The sequence below is a fragment of the Cloeon dipterum genome, chromosome 3, assembly GCF_949628265.1.
Source record: "Cloeon dipterum chromosome 3, ieCloDipt1.1, whole genome shotgun sequence".
Lineage (NCBI taxonomy): Eukaryota > Metazoa > Arthropoda > Insecta > Ephemeroptera > Baetidae > Cloeon > Cloeon dipterum.
Window position 1 is genome coordinate 13,966,128 of NC_088788.1, and position 19,177 is coordinate 13,985,304.

The following is a 19,177-nucleotide window of genomic DNA, read 5'->3' on the forward strand; positions in this document are numbered from 1 at the left end:
GATTTGGTGAAATATGTATATATTTATTTATTTGTATAAATACAGCTTACAAAACTAAAAACTCGTATCCAGCGCTTGAATTTTTTCTCACTTCAAAAAGAAATGAGAGCATATTTAAATTTAAGACAAGAATATTTTCACTCAATCACATAAATATTAAATTAACATCTCATTTCATACACCAGTCACACGAATTGTTGCACTCTCGACTCTCTCAATTTTCACTCCGACCAGAGTATGCTTCATTGGAATACCCGTGTGATTGTCATCGGCGCATCAGGAGTATATTAGTTGGTGCAGTAACAGCCGTCCTGCGAGTTCTTCTCGATCCAGTCGAGGTAGCGGGTCACGCGGGTGTACACTCCAGGGAAGCCTGGACGAGCACATCCGTTGCCCCACGAGACCACACCTTAAATATATTAAAAATAAAATTAATAACATGGAGAAAAAAGGCACAAAAATATAAATTAACAAGCTGAGTAGCATTTATCGAAAAGATTTTATGCAGAAAACACTGCTAAAAAAAGGCAAACTTGAATTTTTTATTTTTTAAGGAGGAATCGTTCAAGAAATATTTTTCTACTGAGTAATATAACAATTTAGGAAAAAATAAAAAATTACCAATTAGTTCAAACCGCTTGTCTGCCCTCTCAGTGATGAAGGGTCCTCCACTGTCACCCTGCGAAAAGACGGCATTTTTTATCGTTTTATCGAGAGGCGAGAAAGGCACGGTGTACCTGGCAAGAATCCTTCTGGCCGTCAGGGTAGCCGGCGCACATCATGTTGTCCGTGATCATCTGCTCGGTGTAGTTGGTCTTCCTGCAGTCCTCATTGCTCATGACCGGCACGTCCACCTCGCGCAGCACGCAGCTCGGCTTCCCATCCTCTTGGGTTGTGCCCCAGCCGGACGCGGTACCGATCTTTCCCACGTATTTCTCTTCTGCAAAGCGCAACACGATTTAGTAAGTTATAAATAAATCAATAATGCAGCTCAAGACGCCGGGAGAGGAAAGCTTAAATGAGTGAGACCGAGACGCTTGCCAAATTCCAGGCCGACCGGTCTAATCAATTGATTCGATTTATTTTCATGCGACTAACAAACTCTCGGCCTTTAAAAAAAGATCCAACATAAATAAAAATAAATTGGTTGGTAATACATTAATGATTGAAATATTTTTGCAATTCAGCATTGATTACCAGTGACTGTGGGAAGGCAAATGGGCTTGATATTGGCCGAAATGGGCACTCTGTCGTTAAGCCGCAGCAGCGCGATGTCGTGGTCGAAGTTGAGGAACGTGAAATCCTGCACGATCGCCCGCAACACGAAGCGAGACTCTGGTTTGCCCTCTTTGTCGCATCTGTCGTGCTCGCCGAATGACACTCGGATCATGAACCACATGAATCTGCAATTGAGAACGTTTACAGAGACGTGTATGTTATTATATATTGAAACCACTTAATAAAAAATCTCTATAAGGTTTTACATTGTCAAAGAAAATATACCTCAATTAATATCCACATAATTATTTAACAAAGAAATAAAAAATATGACTAACATTATATCATTAAAATAATTTCTCTGGACACTTCACACGTATTGCTAATTTTGTTCAGTCTCTCACTGTCAGTTAAACGTTTAAAAAGCTAATATAGCAGAATGTAAAATACGAAGTAGTGTAGTTTAAATCTGCTTCTCCTTCGGTTTGAGCAGCAAAAAATAGTGGCACATGCTGGCTGGGTCGCACCTGACAGATCACAAATAAAAATAAAAAGCGGAGTGTGTGTTTATAGTTCTGCGTCACACGCTATAGCCTTGTCTGCACACACAGGTCTCTCATTACGGCGGCGGGATCGTTGATTGATTCAGCTAAGCGACCAATTTGCGCACTCATCCTGCTCAAGGATAATTATTGCAGAGGAAACAGGGAGGTTCAAATTGCGAAAAGAATAAAAATAAATGAGTCTGACTCCACGAAGCTCCAATTTTGTGCACGGGGAATAAAAACATAGAAAAGGGACTCAATATACGTTTACTTTTTTAAGCCTTCGTAAAAATTTAAATTGTTATTCAATTGTTTTTAAAAAATAAATTTTATCTTTTAGTGTTAATTTTATTCTTTGAATTTTTATGATTTTTAAATTTTAGAACTACTGACAAAAAAATACGCAATTTAAAAATGTTCGGAAAATTAATTTTTCTAAATCCTCGTCAGATAACATCGAAAAGTAGCATTTTAAGTAGTGTCTTATGGCTGAAAAAATATATTTATTTTTTATCAAAATATCATGGGGTTGTGAGGTTTTCACCTTAACCCAATTTGTAACTCAATAAATTGAATCTCTAAATTACCCTCTAACGCAGTGGGCAGCCGTGACGACGTATCTGTCGTTGATGAGGGTGCCTCCGCAGTAGAAGCGGCCGAAGTAGGAGAGCCGCGCCATCCACGGGTACTCGTTGACCGCAGTCTCTTGTCCGCCCACGATTCTGCTGTCCTCGTTCTTTTCGCCGCACACTGCAACCCGAGAGGACATTTTAAAAATTTGGCAGCCCGTCAGGTGTATACATAATTCAGAGCGAGCCGCACACATGCAGGTCAACAAAAGGTGGCACAAATTCTTCCGCGTAAAACCAACACAATGGGTTTTTATTTTGCGAGACGCGTGGGTTTCATTTATGTACTATTTGAATAGCTGATGAGCTTCACATGACTTTAATCTAGCTAATTAGGGCGGAAAGGTCTGAATGTTAATATTTCAGAGTGCGAAAATATAACTCAAGCAAGGACAACTTCTAACTTGTGGGAAACGGTGAAAAAGAAAGATTGCAATAGAATTATCAAGAAAGTAGCGGAAATTTGAACGATAGAAATTCAAATTTAAATTAATTCAGGAATTTTTACTTACTGGTGACTATTATGACCTTTTGAGCTTATTTTTCAAAGAGAAAATATTTTTAGGGCATTTGAATTTATGATCAAAACAAGTTCCCTTCTAGGAATTTTAAATTGTTAAGCACTGCTTTATTTGGAACTTTGATTAATTTTTGTTAAGCTCAACAGTGACAGAATACCTTTAAAATAGGCTGATGGTTTAACTGTCATCCGATTGAGTCACGAAAGTGGAGGCTGAGAACACAATGGAAATGTTGTTTCTTTCTCTAAGCAGTGTGCGATTCGAAAATGCGATCGCGTTGAAATGTATAATACATTCAGGCGATCTCACATATGTAGAATTTAACCAGGTCAGCTGCGTCTTACTCCAATACTTCGCTGCCTGGAACCAAACCGCAGAGGAGCTATATTTTTTGCATTAACCTAAACTTGATTTTTTGATACATTCCTGATCGAGGAAAGATGTAGTGAAACTTAACGCAGAAAAAAATAGCACTGCAGAAAAAAACTGTAGGCTATACGTCGTAAGACATTCGCGACGCTTTAACGAATTCTGTTCCTTTTCATGCAGAAAAATTATGGCATTTGAGGACGACATGCTCTCAAAAAGGTGGCTATTAATAAATAGACCTGCCACACATAACCTGTTTGAAATATATTACTACTCGTGCAAAGAGTTTTATAAATAAAAAATTGTGGTCTCCTGATCTATTAATTTTACTTATTAAACAAGATCGCACTGACATTCAGCCATTTATTCGTGGCGATTTGACCTTGTTTGTAAGTGGCAAAGATACATTACTTTTTAACTAATATCCAGCCCTTGTTCCTCGTTAGAAGTTTAATCGAGTAAAACAAAAAAATATCAAAAATAGCGGCAAAAAATTTGAACTAATTTTTCATTCAATGAAATGTTATCTTCGTTCTGTAAGCACTATATGCTTTCGTGTTGGCGTTTAGTAGTTGATATAAAACACGATGAACGCAGCAGGTGGCATGTAATTGGACAAAATAATTTCGCGATAAACAATGTCCCAGGCGTGTTGATGAAGGGCGGGCTCGCTCTTTTTAGATTATTATCTTAGCTTGTTAAAATTGGGTTGACGCACTTTGAATGACAACACACAAATTGACAAAATGAGTCTTGACATATATGTTATAAATAAAACATGCAATTCCTCCTATTGTAAAAAATAATAACATGAAAACAGTCATTAATTTATAAATGACTTGTTATTAATAATGTTAGAAATAGCAATGCTTTTAAGAGGATCGATTCTTCAAAACTCCGGATGCATAACTAATCTCTTTAAGGATTCAGTTAAGGCCTAAAATTGCCAGTTAATTTTTGAAAAAATTGTCAACAAAGTTAGCGTACTTTTCAAATGGTTACGACTGTATGTCCCTACTTGAAATCTCATTTTATTTTCAAAACAAAGAGTTTACCTACAAATTGGCACACACCGTTGGATAGATCTTAACAAGAGGAATAAAAAACTGCCAAGAATAATATGGTCAAGCGCTGTAAATTTTGGAGAAAATGAGCCAAATTTTAATTATAACTGCAGCAAGGTCCTCTTTTGATTTATTGTAGATTGCAAAAAGTGGAAAAACTAACAACTGCTTAATGAATCCACCAACAATTCAAATAATATTCAATTGTTGTCCTGTTAACATGCTGACAGAACGTGCAATGTAAATCTTTAAACGGCAAACAACCACTTTTTCAATTAAATAAAAAAATGCATTTGCATTTACAAGTCCTTTAAGGTGGTGTGTGTTGTGCACCGCTGTTGTTACTATGTATTTACATACATATTTTTCCTAACGTAAAATATGCAGACTCAGCGTCGTGATTAGAAATAGAAATGTGTAAATACTCCAGCTCCAGCATTTATAATACGGCAATTGATCCAATTATATATTGCCCCATAAGTATAAAACGCGAAGAGTGAATGGCTGCGAACAACGATGATAGAGGAATGGCAGAGTCAACGGCCACATAAATTGTTTCATCTTCTGCCATAATGACGGGGAATTGCTGCAGAGGAGGCACGTGTGGTCGTTTGTTTTTTGCTCTCTTTGCCTTCCTCTAACTGCAATCTGAGATTCGATTTGCATTTTCAAGAGCGCATGCAGATATCCAATGCACAGGAGCACAACATATTTATATACTCACCGCAGTTACATGTTTTCGTGGCGACGGTTTCCTGCGTCGGGGACGACGGCCTGAAGTAGCTAAAGAAGGTTTTCGTCCCTGTCAGAAGAATGCCCTGCGACAATCGAGGAAAAGGAATTAAAATAATGCTTTTTGATTATTTTAAAATTAATTTTTAAGTCTTTATGGCCCAATTAAGATAAAAAAATTTGGATTTTCCATTTGTAATTTCTTCAACGGGACATGATAAATAAAATTCAAAGATTTAATTTCAACCACCAGAGTGATTAAGTCTAATTTCAATTTAAAATTCCTGGTAAAAGTGATTAAAATCTGAATTTTCGCAGAGTTTCCAATTTGGAAAGTTAATCGTTTCTCGATACATCATTATAATCTTCGTTGCCACACTTTCGTTAACTTCTATATATACTTAATTTTTATGGTCCATCCGCTGCAGCCACAACCGCGGCGAGATTGTTAACTCTCGGGGCGGATGATTTCTTTCTGCAGCTCATTGGCTTTCGTTCCACGCAATTATTCTCATTGTTTTTTACGCGGATGGGATTGATCTTTCCCGGTCAAAACAAGTAATTACGCACGCGGTGAGTGTTCTGAGAAAGTTGGTGCAGACGCCGCCGTGCTTCGAGAAGAGAGAAAGAAGTAGAGGAAAATATAAATGACGCCGAAGATGACGAGCCAAGTGCATAACTCATTAGATTTTAACTCTTTTTCTGCGAAATCTGCTCGAGTCAACGATTGCATCGACCCGCGGCAAACCAGCTTCCGTTTGAAAACTTCGCAGGAAAATTGAAATGAGGTTAAAATCAAATTAAAGGAATAACAAAAATTCTAGGACATTAGTCATTCCTTTAAAACCGCGATTAGTTTTAATCTAAAGTCTAAGTAGATCAATTTAACTTTTAAAATTTATGTGTTGTTTCGCTTCTCTTTTTTATCAAAACCATGATCGATTTGCCGAAGTAATTGATCTGTTTTTCACGCCTCATTGACAAAAACAAATGATCCGTGCGATTTCAAAACATCTTTCTAATAAGCCTTTAGAATTGTGAACATTTTCAATGGCAATTTTTCATTTAGTTTGTCAGTTTATTTATAGCTATAGAACAGTAAATTCAGGTAAAACTGAATAATTGAATTGACAGGGGAGGTTTTTTTTACCAAAAATGCCTTCAAGAAATTCAATTTTTATGAAAAGAAACTCGGAAATTATTATCTTAAGTCTTAAATTGTACATTGTACTAAAATCTGCCCTTAAAGAGGAAAGAAAATGCAGCTCTGAAGTGTTGAATTCCGCTGTTTTTATTGGTACGAAATTATTTATCCTGCACGCTGGAGAAGGAAAGAAATTATAGCTTTTGTATTATTCAATCCTCATAAAATTCAAAATTGATCTTCAAGACAAAAAATAAAAATCAAGCGCGCTACTTGATGAACATGGGCGACAAAAGCAATAAAGCGATCAACATCGACGGTAGCTGCTCTGCATCCGTGGAATGAGGAAATTATCGCTCAGAGACGCTCAATTAGTCGATAATTATGTATGCACGGAGTCGCGCGCGCGCCTGTTGGAAACGGTAATTCCGAGCGTTCAAGTCGCCTAAGTGGCTCTCTTAGGCCAATGAAATATGCATTCCGCCACGCAGTCCTGAACGGAAAAGCGAACTCTGCGAGAGAGAGAGAGAAAAAATGACATTACGACATAGGCCGCAATAAAATTCAGAAATTCCTCACGATGAGGTGCGATTTTATTTGATAAATTGTATTAAATTATGTTTCTTTTGCCACCGGGCTTTTTAGTGCCTGGACGCATCTGCGTCATTTCGTAATGGCTCAAACACGTAATGTGTGAGAAAATAATTGACCGTATAGCTGTCGAGCAGGAACATTTGATTGGCAGCTTTGCGAACACCCGGTAGTCAAGAACGAAACAGGATTTTTAATTTGTGATGATATTCAGCTTTTGAAATCAACGCAGCGGCTGGCTTTTTTAACTCCCTTGTTTTAATTTAAGGTTACACGCTGGCAATTTTGCATCGCAGTTAGGATTGAAAAACTTGTTCTAAAAATTATCTTGTAGTTGTTATATTGGTAACTAATCATTGAATTTATTTTTCTCTGATAAATAATATATGCCAAAAAATATGAATGTTATTTTTACAATAGCAACCCTTAAATTAAATTTTTCCAGCTCATATATAAGATATTAAAACTGTTCCAATCCAAGCCCTTTGATAAAACTATATTTATTTAAATTTTTAAGTCTGCTCTAGACAAAAATTAAAATTGTATGGAAGACTTACAGCTAGTATGAAATAATCGGTTTCCAAATTAAGATTATTGCTGATAAAAAATAATTACTTGAATAGCTACATTATAATTTCCATCTTAAATGAAGTTTGAAGACGAATCTCATAGTTCTGGGCCGAAAAATCTCACCTTAGGCTGAGGAGCGTCGAGAGCGTTGCTTTGGTCGGCTGCAGAGGCGCCGGCAGCGAGGACAACGACGAGCAGGAGCACTGTCCGCGGGGCCATGTCCGCTTGGTTGACGGACGCAGGGCTGACTGACTCTTTGCTCGCTCCGTTACACGCTCCTTTAACGGGGAGCTGGATGTGCGGCACGCGCGAGAGCGACCAGCGACCACGACCACGCCGACCCAGCGAACGAGGAAAACTGAAACGCAAAGCAAGCGAGCGCTCACCAAGTTGCGAGTTGGGTGCCTCTGCTCTGCTCTCTTCGCGGTCGCCCTTCCTCGCCTCAAGTTTTCTGCACCTCACCGTTTGAGTGATGTAACCAATTTCTAAGATGAGCGAATGCTTGAAAAAATGGCAACTTGTGGACAAAATATTTTTTCTGGCCAGATGTTTTCCTTGAAAATTAGCTTCTTTTGGCAATCTTTTATTACTGATTTGGATAGTGAATAGCCGTTAGTTTTACCTTGATTAAATTGTTTTCAAAAATTAAAATAACTGAAACGGATAAGACTACTTTAAATCATGTTAACAGATCAACATTCTGTGATTTAAAATTGATTGCCAAAGGTTAGAACATTTTTTAATAAATTACAAGCAAAAAGGTATGACATATTCTACGTATTTTTTTAGCTCAGATTTTCCAATAATATTATTCAAATGACTAATCGATAAAATCTTAATCAAGTCAGAGTCAAAGAGAGTCAGAGTTGGAAAAATCCGATCCGAAATTTTTATACCTACTGTTCATTGAAAGACACCAAATTAGCACGAATCGAGGGACTTTAATTGAGACAATAATAGAGCCTTCCTGTCTACCACAAAAAAACGCCTACTGTAAATCAGCCCTTCAAACACTTTTCTTAAATAATCATTGAAATTAAGCGCCTAAATCATTTTTTTCCAAGATTGAAACTTTCAGGGGGTTTTATAATATTTGAGGGTAGTTTTTTTTAAATGTTTTGTTCTAGACTTGGAATTTATTTAACTCATGCACTTTCCAACGTAAAATTTGAAGGGGAAATTTTAATTCAACGGTTTAATAAGTTATGAGGGGCTCCAAAGGTGGAAAATCCTACTGGTATATATATTATAAATAAAATATTTACATCAAATATCTGAAGCAAGTTTTCTTTCAATTATTGATCATTTGACAATATTAATTAATTGGATATATGCTTCAACTTTCCAGAAAGTTTCCTTGATTTTTTTTGGCTGGGAAATATCAAGGATAATGCTTGTTGGAGGTTAAATATTTTTCCTATCTATTTTCTGATTTAAAAAATGGAAATCTAGCTCCCTTGTTGCTCCGAAGTAACAAAATAAAAAAATTTCAAGATGAAATTAGCAGGTTCTAATTTCAATTTGAAAAATAAGAAAACTAGCGTGAATCTGTCTTCATTAGCATACAATAACATTTTTGACTAACTTAAAAGTTTTGCAGAAAGAACAAAAGTTGTACGAAAATTTTGGTCATTAAAAAGTTGAAATTTAAAACTGCTAACGGAACAATTATGCTCTAATGTTAAGTTTTATAAATTTATTAGATTATAGAGCCCATGGGACAAACCTCAAGTGAAAATTTGAATTATTCTCAGAACCTATAAATATGGTTCGTCAATCGATTTGTCTCATAAAAAACTGCCTTTTCTTAACTGTCTATTGACCAAAATTAATCTAAATTTAACCTAATCTGTATTTTACATTCGAATCTAGAATTTTTAAAACATCCGCAAATTGCTGTTTTAATTGTTAAATCGTAAAATTTCAATAACAGATATTGCCTCACTCCAGGCTTGTAGAATTAAATGAGAACATTTTTTATAGTTCAAACGAAGAATCCGGTGATGAGTTTCTTTGTTTAAAATTAAGTAAAAGCCATCTAAATTGAGTTCAAGCGCTAAAAACCCCTCATATTTTAATTGCGCATTGATAATTCGTAATGGGAAATGTAGCGGAGCTAACAAGAATTTCTAAAACCAGGACAAATGAGGGCTCTCTTGCGTCAGGGCACGTGACACGCACTGGATGCACCATTGGTTTTTTCGCCGGTGTGTGTGTGTGCTGTGTTTGTGACTCAAGCTGCGGTCGGTTAACTCTCCATCGCGCGGGATGGGCGGCGATTTTCATTTTCAAAGAAGCTGCCCACAAAGCCGCATTTTTGTAACCAGCCGGCGGCGGCGCTAATTTTATTATTCACCGCGAGCTTCAGGATGCGCGAAAGTTGTTTAATTCGTAAACTGCTCTTTGGAGCCGCGTAGAGAGTTTAGAAACGGAAAGCGACGAGCAAAACACGCGGATAATTGTTTCTCCGCGCGCGCGCGCGAGCGCGCGGCGTCCGCTTTGTTCCAGTTCTCAATTGCAACCAAGTGGATTTGAATTTCTCTTCTCCTTTTCTACGCCTTTATTTTTCTAAGCGAGCTGTCTGGCTGATAATGACGTTTTAGTGCGTCTGCGTGCTAATTAAATTTCGCACGCTCTTTCGTCTCTTTCGTTTTTATATTTATCTCCTCTTGCTGACGTGATAAATGAGCATTCGCTAATTTGCTAGAGCGAAAATTATACCCTCGAGTAATCTGATTAAAGTGGATTGATACTAACACTTTTTTCTCTCGAGTAAGCGGTTTTTCGAATTGGTTCAGTGAGAAAAAATTAAAAAAAAAACAGCTTCAATAATTTTGTCAATTTTATAAAAAAATTTACAGCACGCGACGTGACCCTTTTTTCATGACAGATTTAGATTTCTTTCCTCGATGCCTTTTGACAAGGTAAAATATATTTCTACAGGACAGGTGCTTTCCATTTAAGGATATTGATTTATCAACAAGGATCTTTTAGGGTCGGTATCATTCCTCTTTATTCAACGGAAAATTTATCTCCTGGCACATGCTTCCGTTCAGACGAGTGATTTCAATTCATTTAGTGTATCAATTAGACGCTGGTGTGCGCATAAAGGTCATCTCGCGCGGGACTTCTTAATCTGGCATTTCAAGGCGAGGAGGAAAAATAAATTGGTGAGAACAATAAGAAGAAGCAGGATGAGCGCGAGTTGATTAAATCAACGGTTTGCACTTAGCTGGATTTCGCCATAAATAAAAATGTAATCACAGAATTGTCTGTAACCTTTAAAATCTGAGACTGTCTGAGCTTGATGTGATAATCATAGTTGCAATAAATCGAAAGGTTGCACAAAATTAAATTTCACTTTGACGGACCTCAAAGCTGTAACAAATGGTTGAGTAAAAGCTGTGTCTCGGGAGGAAAGAAGCCGCACAAAATAATTGCGTTGTCACGTGACTGCAGAAAAATGACACATAAAGCGAGCGGCCTCCGAGAGCCTGAAGCCACAATTCGGGTAATCCAGCCAGTGCACCGTGCACGAATAAGAAAACCAGTCTGCTTGTCTGCTGTACGCCGGGCGAGAAATAACATCCTTTACAGTTAAGCAAACATCTGACTGTGTTTTCGTAAGTATGCAAATCAGAAGAGAGTTGGCGAACATTCCTTGGGTTTGCCAAGGAGTATTTTAGTTTGTTAGAGATTAAAAAATTAAATTTAATTTGGATTACGAAACATGGCATCTCAGGCAAGATTTTGATTGAATAGTCTTCACTTTTGAATAAATAACATTTTTTTATTCACTCTTCTCTGAGAGTGAATATAACCTTTTTTTAATCTATCTGAGCATTAATTTTGTTTTAAAATACTTCTTGCATTACCGCCAAAACGAACAAGACGTGAATTGTTTCCACTTTGCAAAGATGTGTGTGAATGATTTGAAAATGTTAGAAAAACTTCTAAAGTGAAACATGAAAGTAATCTAAAAAATGTAACAAAACCTAATTTTATTCGTAAAAAAACTGCGAGGACTGTAAAACTGATAAAAAATTATTGCACAAAATATGCGAAGAAATTAAATCATGAGTAAAATTTCTTAGCGTGAGAAGCGAAAAAATATGCAATTTTCCTTGGTTATATTAGCCAATTTAGACGGTTGGTTTAAAACGGTTCAAATGGATTGAAAAAGCATGATTCCGGCTCATTTGGTCACGCAACGATTGGAAGCTCAGAAAAAAATTGACGATCGTCTAAATTTCACATTCCCAAAACATCAATATTTTTGGCAAACGATTAGAAAAAAAACTTCATAATTTTCATGGATATATTAGTTTACACAAAGGTGTTTTGTGACAGAAGTCTTAACACGAAAATGACTACTGTGACTGACCTGCCGTCGCTGCTGGAGGACATGATGAAGCCCTCAAGCAGTTTGTTTGACGCGGACTTTGACCTGAACCTGCTGAAGAACGACGAGGTGCTGCGGGCGCTGATGCCGACGCACGGTGTCACCACGCTGCGCTGCGCCAACTTCCAGAAACGCCGCTTTTCGGACAAGACCATTTGCGACGAGTCCAATCTCCCCACCGTCGACGCAAGCGGCTTTCACGTAACTAAAATTTTATTTAAGTTAAATTTGATATCAACCAAAAATTGCCAAACGGTTGAAATATAGAATTAAATTAAAGGAAAACGACCAAATCCATTAAATAAAAGTAATAAACACGCAGGGGATGGTACGAAATAGCTCTAACCTTCTCCAAATTGGGTAAGAAAATGGAAAACTATTTTAAGATAAAATTTAAACTGCATGTTCCTGTACTGTTGTCAATTAAAATATAATTTTAAAATACCATAGTGTTGATTTTGAGAGAAAATCATTAATTTTTCAACAGTTTGATTTTCCCATAACATTTTAATGAAATAGTAATTAAATAAAAAAAACCTATATCATTCTCAGGTGAATGTGGACATGAAGGCGTTCAAAGAAGAGGAGATAGTGGTGAAGACGTCGGGCAACCAGCTGATCGTGGAGGGCAAGCAAGAGGAGGTGCAGGGCGCAAAAGGCACATTGAGGCGTCACTTCGTGCGCCGCTACGTCATCCCCGAGCACGTCGATCTGGAGAAGGTCGAGTGCAGACTGACTGAGGATGGATTTCTGGCGGTGAATGTGCCGTTAAAGGAAACCGTGCCATCCATTGCTGAGGAGGAGAGGGTCATTCCCATCATTTCGGCTACGCAGGATAAGGTTGAGAAGCCGGAGGGGGATGCTGAGAAAGAGGAACCTGCGGAAGAGGGCGAAGATCACGAAGACGCACAAGAGGAAGGAGGGTGTGAAAATCCTCAAATTTAGTGATTTGAACCAAAATTTACTATGAAAATACTTTCACACGCAACTCTCACTGATGCATGCCTTCAAAGTTTTAGTGCACATATCTAGTCAGATAAAGTTCCTTTTTCAAAATAAAAGTTATCTTTAGGTTATTTAAATTAATCGTTCTGTTCTCTTATTTCCAGAAAAGAAAATATCAACTCAGCACATTCTATAATTTAGAACTGGTTTTTGGACACACAATTTTGGGGTAAGAAACGTGAGACATGATAAAATAGTTTGAGCGCAAAAATGAATATATATTTTTTTAACAAAATCTTAAAAATGTGAATTGAATGAGCACAATATCATTCAAATTAATAATTTTTAAGCTTCATGTCAATTGAAGGCGCTCAAGGTCTCCAATTAGAAAACAAAACAAATGTGTGCACATGTAGAGTTTCAGGCACTCCGCTTTAGTTGTCGTATTTCGTAAGAAAAGGCCACATCGATTTAATGGCGGTCAGTAGTGTTTATTGATTTACATGATATTTATGCAGACAGTTAAGAAATGCGTAATATCCTCTTCTATACTTGTCACCAACAATTTTGCATGGTCTCTTCTCTTTTTGCTAAATTTAACATCAATCAACAACACTGCGAGAGTTGTTCGCGGTGGACATGAAAATTACAATGGACGTAGTCTATTCAACTAAATATATTCATCTACGTTAAAAGGTAACACGGAACTTGAAGGGCGAATCTTTCTTCTCTCTTTTGTCCACTTTTTGATGCACAGCTGCACGTAGTGACACGCGATCGGTCAAAACAGAAACGGAATCAATATTCGAGCGTCACAATCACAAGTAAATGCGGCGCAGATCGGATGAAGAAGTAATTATGTTGCACTGCGGACACAGCTTCTTGGCTCCCTGCACGCAATAATAGAGTTAATAACAACTGCCCTCGTTGGAAGTGGATGAAATTAAACAGATACTCACCAAGGTTTGTAGCCAACAGTCCTCGCAGTGAACATGCCAGCAGTTGATAGAGATCACAGGCTTGCGATAGCGGTCCTGAAATATCAAATTGAATTGTTAATATTACAAGGATCATGTTGGGGTTTCAAGTTTTGTGAAGTTAATAGCGAAATTATTGATTTATTCACATCTTAGCCACGAAGACTTGAATCACTATTTGAAAAGTTTTATTATTTGATGATTTTAGCAAGAGCCAAAGGTGAAAAATCCTCTTGGGATAATATACAGTGATAAGCATATATTAAACACATGGAATTACGACTCCTGATTTTTGCAGACTTTTAAAGGAGAATGTTTGATTTATTTTCTGTGGCAGCGCCTTTTCCCAGCAACCATTGACAAAGAGTCAAATTTTATTTTTGCATCAGTTGTTGAGCGATTTCTTCAACACTCAAATCTATGTGTTTTATTGTGATAAGTTACAGGGAAAAGGGCTGCCACAGCGGTATATGTCATATTTTTGTCCAAAAAGTACCTAGATTGTCGATTCAGGCCGGGACTTCTCAAGCCTAATAAGTTATTAAAGATTAAAATCCAAATTCTCTGACCTGATTATCAAGTAATCTGATTCAATTTTTGCTCAAATTTTCCATAACATTTTGACCTTGCCAAATTTTGTAAACATAAAAAAATGGTTGAAAGCTCCAAAAAATATTTTAGTTCATATTATGAATTTTTGCTCTCCTAATAATCTTTTGATGTTCAAATAAAAATATTTCCACCAAATCGTAAGTCATTGCAAAAATTTTGAGTTCAATAGGAAAAACATTGTTTTATAGTAATTTTGACCCTTCAGTTGGTTTCAATGCCATGAAATGGAAGCAAATAAGGAACTAAACCCACGTAAAAGATGAGTTAAAGTGATGATTATTACCATGCAGATGAGGCATTTCAGTTTATTCTCCTCGGACGCTGTCGACTCGAGCTGCTTAATTTTCATCTTCAGTGCTTCAATTTGCGGATTATTTTGAGCCTCTTTGTTGTCATCTAAATTTTCGGAGGGCTCCGGCTTAACCTCTACTTTATTTCCAGGACTGAAAAACCATAAAATTAACGTAAAGGACTTAACTAACAAGAGTTTTCTATCAGCATTACCTGCTTTCCCGCTTGCCCTCGGCTGCCATTCGTACGTCATTGTCGTTGTATTGAGGTGGGCCATAGATCACAGTGTCGTCGCCGTCCACCACCAAGTCGCCCTCTTCATCCTCGGCTGACTGGCCTGCTTGCATTCCAGCACCTAACATTTTGAAACATTGTTAATATTAATTTAAAAAATGCTTTTCAAATATTTCAATTTTTAGTTTTGGTTCGTCTGAAATGGAATAAAAGCGATGTTTTTCTCACCAACATATCCTCCTGCGAGTAATGACGAGGCTCGCACGCGTTTCTGTCCAGCCCACTCGTACTCCTCAAAAGAACCATTGTCTTCATCTCCCTCGACATCAATGTCAGCATCAACATCGTTGTTGGCAGTTTGCTGAAATCCGCAAAAAAGGGAAGGATTTTTTACTGATTTTGTCAACACAGTATCAAAATAGAAAGGAAGGGGGTTGTTGGTTTCCCAAGTGAAAAATATTTTGAGGCTGTCGGGCGTTCAAGTTCTCTCTCAACCCAATCCGCTGAAAATCGATATGGTATACAGCTTGGCTGCTTTCAAACAGAGCGCGTGTTTTCAATGATTTTCATGGCTGCACAGGCACAGAATAAAAATTGTTATAAAATAATTAAGAATTGAGCATATTTAGGTAGGAGAGTTAGGTTAGAATTACTTTTTATCGCAATGTTAGTCGATAATTTATCCGTTCAAATTAAAAAAGCTGACCTACGTGCTGTCAATAATCTTTAGTATTGGCTGGTTTTCCATTAATTTATGCTTTTTTAAAACTCAAGCTCTGTAAAAATAATTGCCGAGGTTCCTTTAGAAAATCTAATGTTGTAAAATATGTGAATGAAATTATCCACGATGACATGTGTGTAATTTCTATAAAAAAAAATCTATGCAAAATGAGGAATAGGAAAGATGAAAAATTGCCAAAATGAGATCTTAGCGGAGAGAAAAAATTAACAAACTTGAAAGATGTAGTCACGTACGCCGAAATGTACAATTGGAAAAATCGGAAAACAATCCTGACTTTCCAAATTTACAGCAAGGCTGGTTAGACTGCATCTTTAAATTTTATTTATTTTTGTTCTCCGTTAATTTCTATTTGTGGTGAATTTTCGTCTTCCTCTGTCTCTTCTTACTTTTACTTGAATTTTGGAAATTAGATGTTAGCCAATTTCACGCCTCAACAGCGATACTAAGTAAAGCACAGGTTGACGAGGCTTACTAACTTGCCACGTTCAAGAGCAAAATGTCAGCATTCGCTGGCAAATTTTGTATTTTTATTCCTTTTCTTAATTTTTTATTAATCTGAGTGACAATCTTGATTTTTTTTTCAAAAATTAAATATAGAAAAGATTTGCTGTGGTTATCCAGAAAATTATTGCTAATCGAAATTCCTAATAAATGCAAAATACATAATTATCTCATGTCATGACACATTCAACACCAAAACTATTAGAAAATTGAAAATATAAATAATGGTAGTCGTCGAGCTGTCAATTCCCCAAAGCGTTTATAAGAAAGAATAAGAAGTGTTAAAAACGCAAATTATGCTGGCTGTTGAGGGGTGCGAAAGAGTATAGAAATAGAGAGTGGTAGAAAGACATACTCTGGGTTTTACCTTCTGCAGCAAGCACTGCTCGACGTGCGCGTTGAGCTGCTCGACCGTGTTACCGCCGGGGATGGTGTGGATGGCCTCGTTGCACACGGGACACACGACCTCGTCGCTGCGTCGGTGGTGCTTGGCGCTGCGGTGCTTGCTCCGCAGACGGTTCTGCCGGTTGTTCTTCACCCGCTGGTACGTCTGTTTGCAAGCAATCGCAATGCGTCTTTATTGCGTCCGCTTTTACTGCCGCGCGCCAGGGGGATGCGATTCAATTTCAAACGCAAACGGGGGACGAATCAAATTTTATTCCGTTTCAATGCGGCGATAAAAATATTTCCAATTGCCGCCTCCGCGCTCTCGCGAACAATTGACTTTTATTGCGAGGATTTGCGCTCGAAATTGAATCGCTCGCACGCGCTTTCATGTTTATGCTGCTGCTTCGGCTTGGCTTTTACCGAATGGTGCGAATACAAACTGTATTTATTTTAAAATTTATAAATAAAAATTTGAAAAACTGTCACCTTATAGATTTTTTAACTCTTGGAATAAGTTTTTAATTTTCCTGTTCTGATTTAAATGCCAGAAACATTTTCTAGAATTTTAAAAAATGGTTTATGGGTTTCAATTTTGTTGCTCTCTTTCATCAGATTAAGAAGAAAGCTGATAATTCAAGTTGAAGCTAATTAAAAAAAGCTTGAAAGACGATTGTGTATCGATTAAGCTGGCTTGATCAAAGGGAAAAGGGTAGAAAATCTTATAGAAATATTGGACAGAAAAATGTTCACTTCACTCTTGCAGAAATTAGGTGAGTAGGTTTTTTAATTCGAAAATTGTGGAATGACACACTTTTTATAGTTTAATATGCCAAACTAACTAAAAATATCATAATCTTTAAAGAGTGCGCTTTTAAACAAAAATGAACAACAACGTTTTTTTGCGTTGTACTGAGCCAACTTTAATTTACTTTTATCCAATCAATAGTTGTTTGTATTTATCTCTGGAAGAGGGGATGTAAGTGGCATAGATACTATCCGCAATTAAATAATTTTGGAATCTAAAATAAATTGAAAAATTGTTAAACAATGTTGTCCTTATATTTAGCGAATTTAAAAATGAATAGTTGAATTCTAACTCTTTAAATTTTCCAATAACATTCAGAAAAAATTTGGAAATTGAGTAAAAAGCTGAAACTTAATAGGTTTTTGCTATGCAATGAGTCACGATTTACGAACCTCCCATCTGGACTCAGCGGTGGTGCCCCCGGTGACTGTGCTCTCAGAGCTGCCCGGGCCAAAGTCGGGACTCTGCGTGTTGGAGGGCCCGGCGCCCTTGGACGCCAGGGACATCTTCATCAGTCGCTCCACCTCCTGCATGTAGTGCGTTTCGAACTCGCCGGCCCGGATGGTCACCCCGCAGATGGGGCAGCATGCTGGGTCGGGTCGGTGCTGCTTACGGCCTGAAACAGCAAAAAGGATAGTTTTTTAATCTGCTCTGCAATTTTTTTCATGATATTTTTGCAACCATTTTCAACTTTTTCCCCTTAAAAGAAATTCAGGGAGAAAAATTAGGGTTTTAACTGTGGACAAAATTTCTGCTTGAATGTTTGAACATTCTGCGACAAAAATAGTTTAATAAGAAATATGCGTTGTGAATTCAAAATTATCCAGCTTCCTGATGTGTTTTAGACCGCAGTCTTTGATTTTTTAATAAATATTTCCAAAATAAACGCTACTTTCTTGACTTTTCTTAAGCTTTTGAAAATGGTATGAAATTATTGAAGCATTAAGCAATAAAATGCGGTTATATTTCTCTGATAAAAAGTTTCAAGCGCAACGTGTGGGAAAACAAACTGAAACATTGCAAGTTTAGAGTGAAGCAAAAAAAGTGAGTGAGCAGCAAAATTTTCCGGCTGAGAAAGCTTTTAATAAAATCATCGGGACAACAACAGCACAATAAAGCAAAAAAGCGGCGCATGACAGTGGAGAAGACAGTTTCATTTAAATTGGCTGAGCGCGCGGAATGCAGATGAATGGTCTTTTGTAGTGCGCCGCCCGTTGATTTGCACTTTGAGAGACAACCAGCCAGAGAAGGAAGAAGCGATTTTATTAAAAAAATCTCCCCGCCGGAATTCTTTCAGCCAGCGTGCTCTGACCAGCGAGATAAGCAAGCGATTGTTGCTGATTTATTCGCTTCGGAAAGCAGGGGCGCGCTTTTTAATTTTGTTTTGATGATGCTACTTATATGCCGTTGGAGCACCACCGTAAATAGTTCAAGAGATAAACGATCTTCAGGCTCTGTTTGAAAACTGGTTTCCGCAATTTTGAACTATCAGTCATGCAATTGATATTAATATTTAAAAGCTGCTTAAAATGCGAGAAAAAAATTTGAGTTTCCGTGGGATAATTTATCAGGAGATAAAAAATGGTTCTATAGCTGTAAATTAAAAATGTTTTAAATTTTGCAGTTGCATAAAACACATCTACAAGACAAAATTTAAATTGAAACCCGCTGAATATTATTCCCTTCAACAACAAATTGAATGTTTTAGAGTTCATCTGCTATTAGTTGAACTTCGCCAACACTCTCAAAGTTCAAATAAAAAGTAAAAATCTGAACACCATCGTTATCATTAGCATTTAAAAAATGTGCTATTAAAGAGTGGTGTGCTGTCGTTAGCGTGAAATTGAATTTAATCGCGCCTAATAAAAAAGTGAAATACAGATCGCAGTTTATTCGCG

General features: G+C 37.2%; 3 protein-coding genes across 5 annotated transcripts in view; 1 reads left to right on the plus strand and 2 right to left on the minus strand.

Moving 5' to 3' along the window:
* Positions 1 to 2: 2 nt before the first annotated feature.
* On the minus strand, positions 3 to 7,754 carry LOC135941493 (trypsin-1-like). The gene is made up of 7 exons (XM_065487075.1): positions 7,507 to 7,754; positions 5,071 to 5,164; positions 2,351 to 2,513; positions 1,198 to 1,403; positions 738 to 940; positions 622 to 679; positions 3 to 409 (listed from the first exon to the last, which is right to left on the minus strand). The coding sequence occupies exons 1-7, from the start codon at positions 7,600 to 7,602 to the stop codon at positions 288 to 290; spliced, it is 942 nt and encodes a 313-aa protein (XP_065343147.1). The 5' UTR covers positions 7,603 to 7,754; the 3' UTR covers positions 3 to 287.
* A 3,979-nt stretch (positions 7,755 to 11,733) lies between these two features.
* LOC135940663 (protein lethal(2)essential for life-like) lies at positions 11,734 to 12,783 on the plus strand. Its single transcript, XM_065485638.1, has 2 exons — positions 11,734 to 11,986; positions 12,338 to 12,783. The coding sequence occupies exons 1-2, from the start codon at positions 11,750 to 11,752 to the stop codon at positions 12,728 to 12,730; spliced, it is 630 nt and encodes a 209-aa protein (XP_065341710.1). The 5' UTR covers positions 11,734 to 11,749; the 3' UTR covers positions 12,731 to 12,783.
* Positions 12,784 to 13,200: 417 nt separating this feature from the next.
* Positions 13,201 to 19,177, minus strand: part of LOC135939561 (E3 ubiquitin-protein ligase RNF220-like) — a 36,529-nt gene continuing 30,552 nt past the window's right edge. For 2 of the 3 annotated variants that reach the window (XM_065484020.1, XM_065484021.1), the window contains exons 5-11: positions 17,672 to 17,895; positions 16,443 to 16,637; positions 15,073 to 15,205; positions 14,824 to 14,965; positions 14,603 to 14,762; positions 13,690 to 13,764; positions 13,201 to 13,620 (exon numbers count right to left, since the gene is read on the minus strand). In XM_065484020.1, the coding sequence (XP_065340092.1) occupies positions 13,549 to 13,620; positions 13,690 to 13,764; positions 14,603 to 14,762; positions 14,824 to 14,965; positions 15,073 to 15,205; positions 16,443 to 16,637; positions 17,672 to 17,895 (1,001 nt within the window). In that variant the 3' untranslated portion in view covers positions 13,201 to 13,548. The remainder of the gene's footprint in view (positions 13,621 to 13,689; positions 13,765 to 14,602; positions 14,763 to 14,823; positions 14,966 to 15,072; positions 15,206 to 16,442; positions 16,638 to 17,671; positions 17,896 to 19,177) is intronic. The other variant, XM_065484022.1, reaches the window with a different exon arrangement.

What these genes read in the sequence shown, in the direction of transcription:
- LOC135941493 (XM_065487075.1), bottom strand. Translation starts at nt 7,602, where the DNA reads ATGGCCCCGCGGACAGTGCTCCTGCTCGTCGTTGTCCTCGCTGCCGGC. An exon ending in GCTGCCCACTGCGTTAGAGG is followed by an intron (nt 1,404 to 2,350) that starts GTAATTTAGAGA and finishes TCTCAATTGCAG; the next exon opens with ATTCATGTGGTTCATGATCC. An exon ending in CAAGCGGTTTGAACTAATTG is followed by an intron (nt 410 to 621) that starts GTAATTTTTTAT and finishes AATATATTTAAG; the next exon opens with GTGTGGTCTCGTGGGGCAAC.
- LOC135940663 (XM_065485638.1), top strand. Translation starts at nt 11,750, where the DNA reads ATGACTACTGTGACTGACCTGCCGTCGCTGCTGGAGGACATGATGAAG. An exon ending in TCGACGCAAGCGGCTTTCAC is followed by an intron (nt 11,987 to 12,337) that starts GTAACTAAAATT and finishes TATCATTCTCAG; the next exon opens with GTGAATGTGGACATGAAGGC.